Below are 19,294 nucleotides of genomic sequence, written 5' to 3'. Positions count from 1 at the left end.
GCCCTTTTTAATAGTCGAAAGTGATTGAAGGGCACGTTACCCCCTTCTTACGCCCATTATTTCCCCAAACACATCCAATCAAAACTTTGAGATAGCTATTTTGTTCAACGTATTTGAAAGGTCCGGAAATTATGTCTTTGAGGATGACACTCCTCTTACAGCCCTCAGGGCAAAGGTTGTAAATTTTGCTCGGGGGGCATATAAGGTTCTAATTAGACCCTGGCGCCTCGCCCGCAGATCGACCGAACGCCGCTGACGAGAGGCCTGGTTGAACGCCGCCGAAGTGTCGTAACGCCGCCGGTGCGCCAAAGCGCGCCGCCGCTGACAGAGGCGGCGGCGTTCGGTCGACTTTAAATTAATTTTGCGGCAATTCTGTATTGCGTCAACCACAAAGTCGGAGCTTTTCCTTTTCATGTGGTTTAGTATTTCGATTTTCCTGATTAGAAATCAAGCAGGGCTTGCACTATCCCCGAATTTTCAGGTATTTCCCCGAAAATCTATGCGTCAGTCTGAAAAAAAATTTGGTTCTCCGAATCCTCGAAAATCACGCAATCACGTTGACACCCCTAGCGATTTATCACTTGTGACTTTCCCTGCCAAATATTACTTTGCATGCCATAATTCTTCACTACTCTCTTGTTCATTAATTTTCGTCTCTTTTGTTACTTTGCATAAAAACCAGACAGATGCAATATGCAATTGCAAATAGTACAATATAAACAGTTCTTCATACGTTGACAAAAAACAGTATCGTCTTTATGAAATGAGTTTAAATCATTTTGAATGTAGTTTCCCAATCGCTGTTTCTAACATCGTTCGTAGTCAAGAATTTTATTTTCAAGTTGAACAGAATTATAGAACGGATTCACTACTATACAGATTCAGCCTTCAGTTGGATTCTGAAATTGACTGCCGACAGATTGTTTCTACAGCTGAATTGTAAGTTTGCAGAATTTTTTTGTTTTTGTTTTTAGATAAGATTTTCTTAATGTCTAATACTCAATTGTTGAACGCCTGAATGTTTAATACCGGTCTTCCCTCATCGGCGCGGTCCTGGGGTCTAGTTCTAATAGAAAGCGCTGTCTTAGAAACTTCAAAAAGGGCTCATTCAGTTGGAAATTGAAAGGGCTAGAGCCCTTTTTAAATAGTCTAAAGTGATTGGAGGGCAACTAACATCCCTCTCACGCCCACCATTTCCCCAAACACATCCAATCAAAAGTTTGAAATATTTGTTCAAAGTAGTTGAAAGTTCTGGAAATTAGGTCTTTGAGGATGACAACCCCCCCAGAGCCCTCAGGACAAGGGTTGTAAGTTACGCCCTTGGGGCATATAAGGTTTTTATAGAAATCGTTGTCGGAGAAACTTCAAGAAGGGCCTCATTGGATTGGAAACTGAAAGGGCTAGTGCCCTTTTCAATAGTCGGAATTGGTTGGAGGGCTACTAACCCCCCTCTCACGCCCACCATTTTCCCAAACATTTCTATTCAAAATTTTGAGATAGCAATTTTGTTCAACGTACTTTAAAGCTCTGAAAATTAGGTCTTTGAGGATGACACCCCCCCCAGCCCTTAGGGCAAGGGTTGTAAGTTATTCCCTGGGAGCATGTAAGGTTTTTATACAGTGTTTTCGTAGAAACTTCAAAAGGGCTCATTTGATTGGAAATTGAAAGAGCTAGTGCCTTTTCTTAATAGTTGAAATTGATTGGAGAGCAACTAATTCCTCTCATGTCCACCGTTTTCCCGAACACATCCAATCAAAATTTTGAGATAGCCATTTTGTTCAACGTAGTTGAAAGTTCTGGAAATTAGGCCTTTGAGGAGGACAATTCCCTCACAACCCTCAGGGCAAGGGTTGTAATTTATGCCCTGGGGCCATATTAGAGGATTATAGAAAGCGTTGACGTAGAAACTCAAAAAGGGATCATTCTATTGGAAATTGATAGGGCTAGTGCCCTTTTTAAGAGTTGAAAGTGATTGGAAGGCTTGACATTTTTATAGTAAAGAGCAATTTGTGCACAATGTATGATATTTTTTTTTTTTTTTAGACCAGGGTATTTCGTATCGAAGGAATTATCGTAGAAACTTCGAATAGGGCTCATTCGATTGAAAATAGAAAGGGCTAGTGCTCTTTTTAATAGTTGAAAGTGATTGGAGGGCAACTAATCTCCCTCCCATTTGTCCATTATGTTTAAAAATAAATGTTGCCTTAAAATTAAATCAAAATGCACTGCATTAATGCTAATTCCCAATAAGGCATCTCAGCAGTATCCCAAGAACGACTGGGGGTATTACGTTCAAACTTTCGGGGCTACTTCTGCTCTTAAAATTTAACCAAAGCAAAATAGCTTATCCAAGATATCAAAATAAAGTAAACAGATTTTTTTGCAAATGGTATCAAGTTATCTATTTCAGGTCAGCTAGAAGAGGTATGAAACTAAATTAAACACTACTATTTTTGTCTAGATTTTTAAAAGGGTGTATGTTGTTAAAAATTGCTGAGAAATTTTCTCCAGCATATAAATAGCAGGCCAAACTATAAAGTCTTTAAAAAAACGAAAACATTTAACCTATTATTTTGTTTTTGCCTGAAAAGACTATGTCAATATAAAACGAACAGAAATTAATAAAAAAAAACTTTTTCCGCAAAATAAGTTTTTCAAAGAACATTAAAGAACTCCATTAAACCAAAAATGAGCAAAAATAAAATCAAATAATCTACCAAGCGTGAACCACAAATCGACGTCGATAAATAAATGAAACCCAAAACGAAAAGAAATAACAATAAATAACCGAGTCAAACTCAAAACGAGCAGAAATTAACATAAGTAGGGCTTAAAACCCCTATGCCTTCCCAAAGCCAGAACATAATTTGCACTTTACTTAAAAAAATACAAATGTATGTGCATTGTCAGTTTAATATACATATACTGATATTTATTAATCAAAATAATAATATTATTTGATTTATTAAAGTTCTAAAAGTAAAACCATTTATATTTTCTCAGTAAAGTGCAAATTATGGTCTGGCCTTGGGAAGGCATAGGGGCGTAGCTATTTTACCATTTTTATCGAATGGATTTGGGGAAAAAGGGCATGGAGGGGCTAGTTGCCCTCGGATTTCTTTTGAATCTTAAAAACTTAACTAGAACTTTCAGTTTTAATCAAATGAGTCTTCTCTCAAGTTTATACGAGCATCCCTTTCACAAGAACCATATATGCCCCATGGACATAACTTACAACGCCTGCCCTTGGGCCCTGGGGGGTTTTGTCGACACTGGAGTTTTGTTATCTGACCTTTGAAGTATTTTTAAACAAAGCTATCTCAAAGTTTGTTTCCGATTGATTCGGGGAAAACAGGATGTAGGGGGGGGGGCTAGTTACCCTCCGATCTCTTTTGACTCTTAAGAAGTGAAATAGAACTTTCAATTGCCATGCAAATGAGCCTTCTCTGAAATTTATCCGACCAATCCTTCCGTAAGAATCATATAAGCGCCTAAGACGTAACTTACAACGCCTGCCAGAAAGCCCTGGAGGGTTGTATTGACACTGGAGCTTTTCTGATCTGACCTTTGAACTATATTTTATAAAATAGCTATTTCAAAACTCTGGTCGGATGAGTTTGGGGAAAATATAGCGGGGGGGGGGGTTAGTTGCCATCGGATCTCTTTTGAATCTTAAAAAGTGAGATAGACCATTCAATTTCCAATCAATTGAGCACTCTCTGAAGTTTATACGAGCATCCCTTCCAAAAGAACCTTATATGCCCCCAGGACATAACTTACAACCCCTTTCCCCGGGCCCTGGGAAGTTGTCTCGACACACTGGAGGTTTTGCTATCTGACCTTTCAACTATTTTTAACAAAACAGGTATCTCAAAATTTCTATAAGATGCATTTGGGGAAAACGGGTATTGGAGAGGGCTAGTTGCCATCGGATCTCTTTTGGCTTTTCAAAAGTGAACTAGAACATTCAATTTCCAATCAAATGAGCCCTCTCTGAAGTTTATACGAGTATCCCTTCCAAAAGAACCATATATGCCCCTAGGGCATAACTTACAACGCCTGTTGTAAGCTTATAAAGCCTGGCCCTGGGCCATTGGTGGCTGTGATGACTTCAGACATTTCGTTATATGATCTTTGAACTATTTAAAAAAAAAATGGCTTTCTGAAAGTTTTTATTGGAAGTGTTTTAGGAAAAATGGGTGTGGAGGGGGGGGGGGGAAAATTGACCTTCACTCTCTTTTGACTCTTAAAAAGGGGACTAGAACTTCCCTCTCCGAAAGGACTGGAATGAGCCCCTTCCAAAATTTATTTGACGACCCATTCCATATGAAGTAACTGTGGGAAAAGAACAATAATAAATAAAAATAAAATATCGGAATCTTACGGCTTTTACTATAGGCAACCCTATAGTGTTGCTTCTGATGACGATCTCTGTATATGTGATCGAAATATCTAAAGCTTTCCAAATTTCAAAAATTCAAATTTTTTCGATATACAATTGTATTTTTTAGTCTTTTGCCGTCAGATCCATTTAAATTTAATTCATTTGTCAATTTATCAGATCCTGCATATTTTGGAAGATGCATAGTTTCTTGTTAGATTTCTTGGATATTTTTCTTTTTTTTGGAAAAATTTCACAATATTTTTCAAATAGTTACCTCCAGTAGACCCCGAAGCCGCGCCGAAAATCGGCGGCGCGCCGCCGAAAAAAACGGCGGCGCGCCACCGAGCCTGCATCAGCGTGCTGGCGCCGCCGCTGATTCTATCGGCGGCGGCGTCCCTAATACGCCGCCGTTTTTTTTTGTTTTTTGGTTATCGATATCGACCTCCGGGCTTCAACCGTCATCCCGGCTAATCTGTTTCTTAAAAATAAATACTGTCATCTTGGGTTCGCCATGTATATCGGTTCATAGGAAGGAGAAGAAGAAATTTTTCTTGAAACAAAAATTCTACCTTCCACTTTAAAATTCTGTTCATTTTTCTTTCTGATTTTTCGGATGAAAAACGGTAGGTAAAAGAGCATTAGGCAATTCAGGATGTTGTCATAGGCAGCGCAATCGAGATGTCTAAGTAAAGAACGATGTTGGCACAATGTATTATTTAATTTATTTTTGTTTTTTTTTTTGTTTTCCATACCAGGGCAATTCGTATAAAATGAGTTTTTGTATAAACTTCAAAATTGGCTCATTCTATTGTAAATTGGAATAACTAGTGCCCTTTTTAATAGTCGAAAGTGATTGGAAGGCAGCTAACACCCCTTCCACGCCCACGCTTTCCCCAAACACATCCAATCAACATTTTAAGATAGCCATTTTGTTCAGAGTAACTGATTTCCAGAGAGAAAATATGTTTTTTGAGGAGGTTACTCCCCCACAACCCATAGGGCAAGGGTTTTGTAGTTATGCCCTGGGGGTATATAAGAACAATGTTGGCACAATGTATTATTTATTATTTTTTCCTTTAGACCAGGGCACTTCATATCGAAGACATTGTCGTAGAAACTTCGAAAAGGGCTCATTCAATTAGAGATTGGAGTGCCTTGTGCCAATTCTAATGGTCAAAAATGATTTGAAGTCAACTAAAACCCCTTCCACGCCCACCAATTCCCGAAATACATAAACTCAAAATTTTGAGATAGCCCTTTTGTTTAACGCAGTTGAAAGTTATGGAAATTAGGTCTTAGAGGATGACAACCACCCTCCCAGCCCTTAGGGTAAGGGTTGTAATTTATGACCTGTGGGTATATACGGTGTTTATAGAAAGCGTTGTCGCAGAAACTCAAAAAGGGATCATTAGTTTGGAAATCGAAAAGCCTAGTGCCCGTTTTAATAATCGAAAGTGATTGGAAGGCTTGACATTTTTATAGTAGAGATCGATGTGGATATAATTTATCATTTTTTTGTTTTTGTTGTTTAGACCAGGGCACTTCGCATCGAAGGAGTTATCGTAGTAACTTCGAAAAGGGCTCATTCGATTAAAAATAGAAGGGACTGATGTCCTATTTAATAGTCGAAAGTGACTGGAAGGAAACTAATCCCCCTCCCACGCCCACCCTTCCATTTGCCTTTATGTTTAGAAACTAAAAGTTGCCTTAAGATTAAATCAAAATGCACTGTGTTAATGCTAATTCCTAATAAGGCATCTCAACAGTATCCCAAGAACGATTGAGGGTATTATGTTCAAACTTTCGGGGCTTCTTCTGCTCTTAAAATTTGACCGAATCAAAATAGCGTAAGTGTATCCAAGCTATCAAAGAAACTAAACAAATTTGTTTGCGAATGTTATCAAGTTTTCCATTTCAGGTCAACTAGAGGAGGTATGAAACTAAATTAAACACTATTATTTGTGTCCAGATTTTTAAAAGGGTCTATGTTGTTAAATTTTGCTGAAAATTGTTTTCCAGCATACAAATAGCAGGCTAAACTATAAATTCTTACAAAAACGAAAAGATTTAAAGTATTATTTTCTTTTTCCCTGAAAAGACTATGTCAATATAAAACGAACAGAAATTAATTAAAAAAACTGTTTCCAAAAATAAGTTTTTTCAAAGAAAAGTAAAGAACTCCATTAAATCAAAAATGAGCAAAATTAAAGTCAAATAATCTACCAAGCGGGAAACTACCACAACTCAGCATCTATAAATAACTGAAACCCAAAATGAACACAAATTAAAATAAATAACCGAGTCAAACTCAGAACGAACAGAAATTAACATGAGTAGGGGTCAAAACCCCTATTCCTTCCCAAGGCCACAACATAATTTGCACTTTACTGACAAAAATACAAATGAATGTGCATTGTCAGTTTAATATACATATACTGATATTTAGTAATCAAAATGTTAATATTATTTGATTTATTAAAGTTATAAAAGTAAAAAAATTTATATTTTTTCAGTAAATTGAAAATTATGTTCTGGCCTTGGGAAGGCATAGGGGTTTTGAGCCCAACTTATGTTAATTTCTGCTCGTTTTGAGTTTGACTCAGTTATTTATTATTATTTTTGTTCGTTTTGGGTTTCATTTATTTATCGATGCTGATTTGCGGTAGTTTCCCGCTTGGTAGATTATCTAGAGCTAGTATAGAAATATATCTATAGAAATGAATTACATTTTTTTGCACAGTTAGCAGAGCACACTGAAGTTGAAGTAGCCTTAAACTTTGACTTGAAACGTTATATATTGACCACTTCTTTCAGAAAAGAATTTCGGAGGTTTATTCCGTGTTGATAAGAAAAGAGGGTAAAGGTGCAGTTTAGTTCCTCCTGTACTGTAGTGTGCAGGAGCCTTATGGTGAAGGTGTAGGTTTGTTTTCCCTTACAAAACAACTTATTCCAGAAGATGTAAAGCAAAAGCACATTCGTAGTATTTTGAGAGACCCCAAGGTCCAGTACTAGTCTCAGATCACGCGAGTGGGAGTTTGTGTTCGTCAACTTCTGGCTATACCAGCCAAATGTGCCCAAGCTAAACGGCTTTTTACCACGACAGGACTGATAGTGACTGCAAAAAGATCAATGGCTCCAGGCAGAGTGAACAAACTGACTTTTGTTACATCAATTGTAACTGAAGTGATGTACCAGATGATTTAAAATTGTTGGTGTTGTTAAGCCATGGTATCTGATTTGTATACAGTGTTTTTTCGATGTTTTTATTTGTTTGTTTTTTTTTCACTTCCTTTTCGTATGTATTTGATGAACAGGAGATGTTTGAACTTAAAACTTTGAAAGTTATACACACATTATTCCAAATCATTAAAAAGAAGGGAATGACTAAGCACGGGATTTAATGGGAACAATGCGAGGTTAAACATAAACACAACATAGGTTTCCCTGGGTCTAGTGGCTGAAAATGAGAATTCTACTTGGTCTGATCGACGGTGAACATAAACATTTTCCGCACGGCCCAATAAATTCTTGTTTTGTCATATTGTTCTTGTATGTTCTTAGCCAACCATTTAAAAATCCTTACTAAAATTGAGGTTGAACGTGCTTGGTGAAGTGGAATTTTTATTATTATTTTTAATTAGAAAAATTGGCGCGCCGTGGCGCGCCGCCGGTCTAAAATCGGTGGCACGCCGCCAAAATATTTCGGCGCGGCTGGCGGCGCGCCACCGCCGATACTGAATCACACATTCGCCACCGTAATTTCGGCGTGGCGCGGCTTCGGGGACTAACCTCCAGAATAGATTCGCAATTTTGTCGCCATCATAACATGGTAGTCATTTGCTTAGAGGCGTTCCTATTAGAGGTTTACCAGCTCTGGTGTGTTGGGTTAGTACACCAGACTTCTTTTTTCTGCTTGGAATGCACTGATTAGGTACACAAACAATACACAATGGTCACTCATACCTTGTAGAGGTAGTGTAATTGGGGCATTGTAGTGTTCGGGGCAGCAGCTAAATATAAGATAAAATATAAGGTTATTTTTTGCTGAATACTTGCTTAAGCAATAGAGAAGGGCTTGGCCATTTGGAATCTAAATTGTTAAAGTCATCGTTAAAAACCCCTGGTCGCTCATTCCAGATTCCTCAATTTCAGGCCGAAAATATCTGAAAAACTTCGTTTGGGAAAATCAAATCGAATCATTTGAAGAAGAAACAGAAAATATAACATTAAAATTCTTGCTGTGTATTGTTGGATATGGTAAATAGTCTAAATTACGTCGTGGGAGGTGTTTTGGTATCTCTAGGCTAATTACACTGTTAATTTGTAGCTGAAAATAGGAGTTATTGAGGAGGAAACATGTAAGAAAACAATTCTTAGGCTACGTCATAAAAGCCTATGCAGATTAGGCCTAATTGTAACTAGCCTAACACATTGTGACTGAAACTCCAATATAATTTGCATTCCTTCTTTAATGTACAAGTACATAGCCCAAACTATTTACAATGACATAGGGTAAAATTCTACTTTAGCTACTTTTGACTATCTTGGAAAGGGGTTAGGTTAAGAAAATGAAACTTTCAGGGATAGGTCTACAGGCTAAAGTATGTCCCGGGAAGATATTTTGAAGTCCCACCTCCACTTCTTCTCCCTCTAGAGGATTCTGACCTTTGATGACCTTTAAAAATATGTGTGTTATAAAAGTGAAACCTTGTAAAATAGATCATCTGCTTAAATGAAGTACAACAAAATTTTTTTCAGCTTCACAACTTTGCTCAATCCCAATTTATATGGTTTTAAATATATGCAAATACATTTCCTAAATTTTTGAAATAAACTATTTATATGGCTTAAAATTCTGCTCAAATAACTGAAATTGCATTTTCAGAGCTAAAGCCAGAGAAAAAGAAACTGATAACTGAAAATTAATGTAAAATGTTGTTTTGTCAAAATTTCAATGGGTATAGACCTGTCATGTAGCAAAATTTCAGGACCCTCTAGAGGGAGAAGGATTGGAGGTAGGTACTTCAAAATACCTTCCCGGGACATACTTTAGCCTGTAGACCCATCCCTGAAAGTTTCATTTTTCTAACCTAACCCGATTCCAAGATAGCCAAAAGTAGCTAAAGTAGAATTTTACCTGACATAGCTAGGGATCTTTGCTAGGGGAGGGGGGCAGGCCAGTGGCATAATTTTGTCAAAATCTTTGAGGGGGGGGGGGAACAAAGTTGGAGGCAGTTTTCCCAAATCAAGGGATAATGACAGTGAAAACTGAAAAGTGAGTCATGGATTACCTTAATGGCAGGTGTAGGCTACTGAGAAAAGGTAAATTTCTAGTGGGCTACTTATTTTAGCTAAAATGGAAGTGAAAATGTCATTTGGTGCCTTTTTATGCTCTTATAATTCAAGAATTGCTTCTGGGGCTAATTGCATCGTGATCCTTTAAAGGGGTCCCAAATAGCCTATATTTTACATGAATAGGCCTAGTGAAAGAGCATAAAAAACATCAAATGATGTTTTCACATTCATCTCATATAAATTATATGACCAACTGCAAATTAACAATGAAATTTACCCACCCCCTCCCCCCGAATGTGCAAAGATAGGCTATACCCTCTACTTTAGCTACTTTTGGCTATCCTGGAAAAGGGTTTGGTTAAGAAAATGAAACTGTCAGGGATGGGTCTACAGGCTAAAGTATGTCCTGGGAATGGATTTTGAAGTACATACCTCCACTCCTCTCTAGAGGGTACTGACCTTTGATGACCTTTAAAAATCTGTGTGTTATAAAAGTGAAACCTTGTTAAATAGATCTTCTGCTTAAATGAACTACAAAAAAAAATTGTTTTCAGCCTCACAACTTTGTTCAATCCCAATTTATAAGGTTTTAAAGATATGAAAATACATTTCCCAAAATTAAAAAAAACAAAAAACATTGATATGGCCCAAAATTCTACTCAAATAACAGGAATTGAATTTTCAGAACTAAAACCACTGAAAAAGAAACTGATAACTGAAAATTAAGGAAAAATGTTGTTTTGTCAAAATTTCAACAGATATAGACCTGTCATGTAGGCACATTTCAGGACCCTCTATCAAAATACCTTCCCAAGACATACTTTGGCCTGTAGACCCATCCCTGAAAGTTTCATTTTCCTAACTTAACCCCTTTTGAAGATAGCCAATAGTAGCTAAAGTAGAATTTACTGTAAATTTCTAGTGGGGTACATAATTTAGCTAAGATGAAAGTGAAAATGTCATTTGGTGCCTTTTCCATAATTCAAGAATTGTTTCTGGGGCTAGTTGCATCTTGAGCCTTTAAAGGGGTCCCAAATATATTTTATATAAATAATGAAAGAGCATAAAGAAACATCAAATGATGTTTTTACTTTCATCTTAGCTAAATTATATGGCCAACTGCAAATTAACAATGAAATTTACCCACCCCCATAATTTACTGTGAATTGTCAACAGCAAAGTTTTGAATCACAAAATTCAGTGCTATTTTGCTGATGGCATTTGAAAAACTTAAAATGGTAGGAAAATTCTTTATATTTGATTTGTGTAATAAATGAGGTTTGAATTGTTATAAATAAATGTTTTGGAATATATTGCTCTTGAATAACTTATTTATAAGCTAGGGATATGTTTTTGACTCCTTTTCATAGCTTAACTAGTGTTGATAACTTATTTGTGTGGCTGCAAAAATGAAATACCTTTGGGGCCCATTTAAGGGCTCAAGATGCAACTAGCCCCAGAAGCAATTCTTGAATTATAAAAGAGCATAAAGATATATCAAATGATGTTTTCACTTTTATCTTAGCTAAATTATATAGCACACTAGAAATATGCAAAAAAACTAACCTGTTTCTCTGGATACTTGATCATGTAGGGTTATCTTAATTTTAACAACATTTTGCTGGGAGGACAAACTAAGGTCAGGGGGATGGGGCAAATTTGGGTCTAGAGAAGACAGTTGCCCCCCCAAAAAGATTGTAAAGACTTCTGACAGGATATTTTTTGTGCTATCAAGATAGATTAAAGGTTCTATATGTTTTTTAGGTCTTCACTGAGATTTTTCTTATTGTTGTAACTTATTTCACAAATTTTTCATGTTGGTCATGACCTCCTTCCTTAATGAAGTGCTTATACACAAAAAGTAGACCTTGTCTTCCTCTGTGTTAATACAGCAAGCTAAATTGTTGTTAGTATTCAGAAAAAGCATCTCAATGGTATAATAGAAAAGCTTTAGATCATAGTTAGAGTAGAAAATTTTTTAGGCTAACAAAAATTGGTAAATTTGCAGTTTACATCTTAGTTTAGCTAGGATGAAAGTGAATATATCACTTCATGCCTTTTTTATGCTTTGTCTTACTTCAGTAACTGCTTCTATGGGAAATTACATTTTGTGCCCTTAAAGGGCTTAAAATAGTCCATAGTAACCAGTTTAAAAGCATGTTTAAAAAAAAACTGGCTATTGAGAAAAAATGCCAATTTCAGCTGATTGAGACATGGTAATTGTTATTTTCCTTAGTTTTAATTGTAAAATGTAATCTTGAAATCAAAATTTACATAAATTTTCTAAAAAGGATTAGAAACAGCTAAAAAATTATGTCTGTTTTGCTGTGACAATATTTCTACTTTGACAATGACATTCTACTATTAAGACTAAAGAAAATAATAATGACTACAAATGGCAATTCTTCCCCCCTCCCTCTGAAAAAAAGGAGTATATGCAATATCTTAAGAATGGGTAAGGGCATAAACTTGAAAGTTTCAGGGCCACAACTACTAGCGGCTACAAATGCAACTGCAACAATGACTACTTCTGACTGCAACAACTTGCAACTGTGACTGCGACAACTTGCAACTAATAATAATAATGATAATGACTACAAATGGCAATTCTCCCCCCCCTCTGCAAGTTTTCTTAAGGATTTTTTTTTCAAATTTTGGTTTCTATAGACTGTTTAAACCTTTTGGGGCCCCATTAAGGGCTCAGAATGACAATTGGCCAAGAAACAATTATTGAACTTAAAGAAAAGGTATTTAGTTATGTATCCACTTTCATCCTAGCTAATTATATTGAAGACTGCAAATTTGCCTAAAAATCAATAATAAAGTGTGCAATTTGACTAAGTGAACATCTTCCACCCAATGGTGAAAAATAAAATAAGTAGTTTTTTGTCAGCTTGTTCTTTGCTCTCAAACATAATTTCCAAATATCAAAATATTAGCCTACTCCCTGTCCTGTGTACCTATGTAGTTCTACATTTATAATAAGGAGTTTAAAATTTTTTTTCTACTATCTTACTACTTGCTCAAAATGAAGCAACAGACACTAACAGAGTCCTGCAAGCAACATCAAAGTTGGTATTGGTTTGCTCTGGTGCTTCAAAGCATAGAAGACTCAAACCAATTCATGGTCTAAATGCAAGATACACAAGAACAGCGATTTGTCTCCTATGGGGTGAAAAAACAGCAACAAAATCCTTTTGTAACTATAATTCATTCTACTGCTTGTCTCCAACATGTGAGATATGTGGAAAATGTTTAATTTTCTTACATATGTTGCCTTGAACTAAAAAAAATAGCACACTTTCCCAAGAATAAACTTCCTGTTTTTATTTCTGAGGAAAAAATTCTTGTAAATTCCCTAGATTCTTGTAATTTCCACCTTTTTGCTGCATTTTAATATTATTCTTATGTTGCTCATATATATTTACAAGGTCATTTTGTCTTCTCCAACCCCCTTATCTTTCTTATTATGGTTCAATTATAACAGCATTAAAATTAGTTTCCAGAAAATTTATATTTGTCTATACAGGGTGTACCAAAAAGTATTGAGAAATACAAATATACATTTCTTAATTGGAACATCCCATATATTAAACATTTCTTAAATGAAACAATCCATATATTAACAAATTTTTGGACTGTGAATTCTTATTCAATATTAATGTATAATAATGAAATGTTGGATTCAACAGAAAATTCTAGAGACTTTTCATATATAATGTCCTCTGCTCATCTTCAACTGTTCACAAAATATTGACAATTAGAAGTCTGCCATTTTGACTTTTTGACAGTCTAGAAAGCCTTAACCATGAAATATAAAAAGATATGGTTTTCCCATTTTCATCTTAGTTTTTAATAAGCTATGTTAAATTATCTACTGGAGGTACCATACAAGGGTCCTACAAAGTATTAAGTTTGGAAGCTCAATAGGTCCCACCAGTAAATAATTTTTACATAGCTTATAAGAAACTAAGATAGAAATGTGCAAACTGTTTCCTTGATTTTTTGCTGTTTTGTTGAGCACCAAAGTATTAAAATTGCCAACTTTAATTGTCAATATCTCATAAACAGTTGAAGATAGGCACAGGACATTAAGTATTAAAAACATCTTGAATTCTCTGTAGAATCAAAAAATGCAATAAAAAAATAGGGTGTTCTATTGAATTTTTTGTCTCCACTATTTTACAACACCCTATACAGATAAAAATATTTTTCTAGGAACTACTTTTCCATCATTGCAACTTCCTATCTGCAATTCTTTTTTGGTATTGTACTAAAGAAGTTACACAGGGCAGGAAAATAGAAAAAATTGCCCAGTACAATATTTCTTAATCTATAGTGTGAAATCTTGCAGTTTCAATCTTTTATAGGTTGTGTTAGTTAACAGAATGGTGGGTATTGAAAGTTAGTAAACCTAACATTAACAAAGCATAATGTATTCATGTATTTATACATGGAATGTACCAATGTATTACACCAGATAAGTGTACAAATTTTAAGAAAGCAATACTAGATTTCCTAAAAAATTAGGATCTAAGCATTGTCATCCTCTGAAATTCACTATGAGTTTTTTGTGTAGTTCTTTTTGCAAAAATTGTTTTAGTTTATTCATAGAATTTTTTTTTTAATTGAGATGTCAGAAATTTGTTTTATGAAACTTAGATCCAGGGTTGCAGCTAGGTAGGGGGACCCCCCCCCCAAAAAAAAAAAGTTCCAATGTGTTGGTACTGTATACCAGCACCTTGGAATTTAGCTTATGTTTTTAGTTTAATTTAGCTTATTACCTTAAATTGTAACTTGGAGTTCTAGTTCTAAGGATTTATCTTTGTAGAGCTCCAGAGCTGACAATTTGAGTTGAGTTCAGGATTCTTAAGTGTTCAGGTGCATTGTGCTGATCCATAGATTCCCAGTTCAGTTTACGCTCTCTAGAGGACCATTCAGTATCCAGTCTTTGTGTAATGATGTCCACAGATTCAGAAGTAACATTTTTTAAGAGAGTTAATTCCAAGAGCTCATGATTCTGGAAGAAAAGAATTGAGCACCAACTTTGGATAGGGTAGGCTACTTAACAAGTTTCAATTGATGACCTCTAGTTCTTGAGTTAGGACCAACAGTGAGAAATAATGCTGGGAGTGTATTAGCCCTTATTAACTTGTATGTTAAAATGGTGTGACCTCTATTTCTCCTACACTCAAGAGTTGGTAGTTTCACCTTTGCTAGTCTTGCAGGGTTGGAAAGTTCCTGCATACCAGATATCACTTTGGTGGTATGTCTCTGCACATCTTTCAACACTTTTATATCTTTCTTAAAATAAGGGGAAGCTAGAGACATTCCAACTTCAAGCTTAGGAAACACAAGTCCCTTATGCAGAAGACTGATGCCTGTAGGGGGAATGAGTGGAAAGAGTAGGCTTAATCAGCCCCATGGTTGAATTAGCACCACCAGACTTCCTAGCATGAGTGCTGAATTTTAATTCATTATCAATAGTGATTCCAAGATTTTTACATTCAGTATTTACAAGGGAATGTGGGTGACCTGAGAGACAATAAGATTGACAAGGGTTCATTTTGCCAAGGTCAATGAAATGGCACTTGGCAGCATTAAATTTAAGAAGTCAATCCTCTGCCCATTGATTAAGCAGTCCAAGATTATTTTGTAGAAGGGTATGATCTTCACAGGACAAGGCTGGTCCAATGAGCTTTAGGTTGTCAGTATAGAGCATTAGTTTACTACTGATAGTGGAAGCAATATGATTAATGAAGATATTAAAGAGTGTAGGTTCCAAAACACTACCCTGAGGAACTCCACTCAAAACATGCTTTGACAAAGAAAGAATACAGCTGCCAGAGTCATCAAATAACTGAACACATTGAGATTGCATATAAAGAAAATCAAAAATCCAGAGCAGGGACTTCTCTTCAAGCTTGACAGCATGCGAATTGATTGTAAGAAGCTAGTGACAAACTTTGTCAAGAGCATTAGAAAAGTCAAGAAGAATCATGTCAGTAGGCACCCCTGCACCAAGTAACAGTAATATGGTCCTATGATTCAAAGAGATTAGTATCAACAGATCTTCCAAAACAAAAGCAATGCTGTGCAAGAGATTATTTGCTTCAAGATGTCTAATAACTACAGGATTGATAATTCTTTCAAGAACCATCACAACTGCTGAAGTCATGCTGATAAGTCAGTAGTTTTCAGAAAGGTTCTTTCTGGCTTTCTGAAATATTGGAATGATGTGGGCTGATTTCCAATCCAGAGGTAGTCTGGAAAGATTTGATGATAACTTGAACAGTAAGTAAAGAGGTTGACACAAGACTGTTTGACATTCATGAAGGATATTTGGATGAAAGCAGTCTGGCCCAGCCAGTCTATTCAATTTGAGTGACATAAGTTCCTTAAGAACTATTGAATCAATAATCAGAATAGGTTCCATAGTATTTGATGCATCATATGTAGGAGGTAGGGAAAAACAATACTAGAATTGGAGGAAAAAACAAATGCAAATTGTTTGTTGAAAATTTCAACTTTATGCTCAGGATCAACTACTGATTGACTATTGTACAGCATACTAGGGACAGTATGTCTGCTGCAACATTAATCTAATGTTAATGCTGAATGCTCCAATAATTGACTATGTTTGACAGGCACATTTTCCTGCAGCTTGGCCATCCAGACTCTTTGGCCTTTCAAACAGAATTCAACTGGGAGTCTTATTGGTTTCAAGTTTGATTGCTGCCAATTTGTTGTCACTCACTGGTATGTGTTTGATGATTTGGTGTACATATGCATCACTTTCCTTCTGCAGTTTGTCTCATCAGTGTCAGGTAAGTGCAGCCTGGAGGGAGCATCAGCAACAGGAATTTCTGATCTGGGACGAAATTACAGGTGGAGATCATAAGGCTGAAGCTGCAATATGAGTCTGAACTCGAGGGGGGTCTTGTGGATTGGATTGGCAACAATAGGGTAAAGGCACTAGTGATTCGACACTGCAATTTTGGAACCCCTTTCAAAATTTTCCTTCAAAATGGAATAACTCTGCTTAGCCATGACTTGGAGTGCAAACTCTTGAAACCGTTTTTGTATTTCAACTATAGGAAACGTCAGTTTCATTCAGTCAGTTTCCTTTTTTCGACAAGAAAGGAGCTCCCAACAATTTTACAGGCATGCAATGTTAAAACTGCTGTTACTTGGTTATTTATTGCAAAAAGAAAGTTGGGATTAGCACCAGTGCACCAAGATATATCTGAATTCTAGTCACATTAGGTTTTTCTTAATAAAATCGAATTAAAATGGCAACAAATATTACATTGTCAAAACTAGGTTCCAAGTGTCAAAAATTCTTGTTTAATGCAGTGGAATACCAGACACACAAAAAATGTTCCTTTAGTCAAATTCAAATGTAGATAATGGCTTCTACAAATGGATTTATTTCTTTTGCAAATATCTTGTAGTAACCTTGTCAAAATTTTCGACAGACAGCAACAGGCCCTGTCGAAATATAGGTGACTCTGTCAAAACTTCATTGAACATGTTAAACAAATAAAAAATAATTGGTTTTGAAATTCCAGGGTCCACTGAACGAAAATAAACCTGTCAAATTTATGAGTTCCCGCTACTGCCAAAAATTGCAAAGATTCACCTGGAAGTCATTATATGCCACACTTAGAAAAAAAAGAAGATTTATGTGATGTAGGTCACAATATCACACTCCTTATGATTAACCAATTTTGTTAGTATTAAATGAACAAACAAGAAAAACAAAGAAAACAAGAATATACATGTCGAATACACCTGTTTTCGCCCACAGGTATTCCCCAAGTATTTTGACACACATCAAATTGGGTTCCAACTTGCGTCAAAAACAGGTAACTTTTTTGTTGTGTCAAATTTGCTTGAAATGCTCTAATTTTGGAAAATCTGAATTTTGTACCCTTTTCAGATAAAACTCCAAACTTATCATCAAACAATTAAATTCCTACATGTTTTTTTACATACTGAAACCCTTTTCAAACCAAAAGTCTTTAAATTAGGACTTCTGGAGTAGAAAAACTTCTTTTTTTTTTTAAATACTGTCAAATCATCATTACCTTTACCCTAGTCTCCAATGGAGGATGATCAGTAATGACGCTTACACGTCTTCCATACAAGTAATGGCAAAAATGCTTGCAGCCATCTACAATTGTATCAAGCTCTTTTTCAAATTGTGAATATTTTTGTTCAGTCTTACTCAGTGCCCAAAATGCATAGGCCACAACTTCCCCATTGCAGCAAAGATGAGCTCCTAAGCAATGCCCGGAGGCATCAACTTTAAATTATACATTTTACTGGTATAGTCAAAGTATGATGTGTTTGAGACAATGTAAGATTTAAGTTCTGATAGAACTTTATCAGACTCTTGGCCCCAAATGAATATGTCTTGTTTGGCAATTTCACTTAGGATCTTTTTTTGAGTGGACAAGTTGGTTATTTTCTTTCCCAGGTAATTCAGCATTCCTAAGAGGGCGAGGAGCTCTTCTCCTGACTGAGGACTGGGCATTTGATTGATACCTTTTATTTTCTCTGTATCAGGCTTCATGCCTTCTGCTCCAATGATATGTCCAAAGTAACAGACATTGCTAACGCCAAACTGGCATTTTTCCATATTAAAACTCCCTCCCTTCTGCAGTGCTTGATCTAGGAGGGCTTTCAGGCACTCATCATGCTCCTCTTTGGCTCCCCCAAATACCAGGATGTCATCAATTATAACTGTGAATCCATTTAGCCCTTCAAACATTTCTTTCATTCTCCTCTGAAACTTGTCTTGGGCTGAAATTATGCCAAATGGCATTCTCAGAAATTTGTATCTTCCATATATGGTGCTGAATGTCATCATGTAAGATGCACTTTCAGACAGTGCAGGTAACCAATACCTAGATGGTGTATCCAGTTTGCTAAATTGGGTAATATGATTGCTTTATGCATTTGTTTAAATCTACTGGATCTATGCATAATCAAACCCTTCCATCTTTTTTCTCTACCATTACCATTGAACTGACCCAGTCTGTGGGTTCAGTAACCTTCTTGATTATACCATATCTCCATGCATGTCAGCTCCTGCAGAAGTTTACTCTTCTGTGCTTCAGGAACTTTTTGGGCTAGATATGCAGTTGGTACAGAACCTTCCTTCATATGTATGCTGCATTCACCCTCCAGACAACCAATACTATCAAAGACAGTTTTATACTGATCTTGTATACAGGTTTTGGATTTGGTTAAATTAATATTGAGGATCAACTTGATCAATTCCAGGTCAATGTTTGACCTTTAGCCAATGATAGGAGTAGATGGTGAGTCAACAATATAGAATTTGTGGGTCACAGCTTTGCTGGACTTATAGCTATATGGTAAATTACAATCTCCTACAACTGGTATCTTGGAACCACAATAGCTGGTGAATCTCTGACTAGTTGGATGGAGCTTTGGTTTAGGATTGAGCTGATCAAAGATTGATATACGAGTGAAATTAGCTTAGGCACCTGTATCTAGCTTGAAGCAAACAGGTAGCTGGTTGTTTATTACCAGGGTTACAATTGCTTCATCCATCTCACTCTGATTAATAATATACAACAATAT

General features: G+C 36.1%; 1 protein-coding gene across 3 annotated transcripts in view; it reads left to right on the top strand.

The window, feature by feature from the left end:
- The first annotated feature begins 8,549 nt into the window (after positions 1 to 8,549).
- LOC148949267 (cobalamin trafficking protein CblD) overlaps positions 8,550 to 19,294 on the top strand; it is a 64,005-nt gene continuing 53,260 nt past the window's right edge. For all 3 annotated transcript variants that reach the window (XM_089092906.1, XM_089092907.1, XM_089092905.1), the window contains exon 1: positions 8,550 to 8,641. In XM_089092906.1, coding sequence (XP_088949032.1) covers positions 8,639 to 8,641 — 3 coding nt within the window. In that variant the 5' untranslated portion in view covers positions 8,550 to 8,638. The remainder of the gene's footprint in view (positions 8,642 to 19,294) is intronic.

Source organism: Artemia sp. Qi Xiang Cuo, chromosome 8, assembly GCF_049724085.1.
Source record: "Artemia sp. Qi Xiang Cuo chromosome 8, ASM4972408v1, whole genome shotgun sequence".
NCBI classification, from domain to species: domain Eukaryota; kingdom Metazoa; phylum Arthropoda; class Branchiopoda; order Anostraca; family Artemiidae; genus Artemia; species Artemia sp. Qi Xiang Cuo.
The sequence above is the reverse complement of the archived record's forward strand: the minus strand, read 5'-3'. Positions and strand labels throughout refer to the sequence as shown.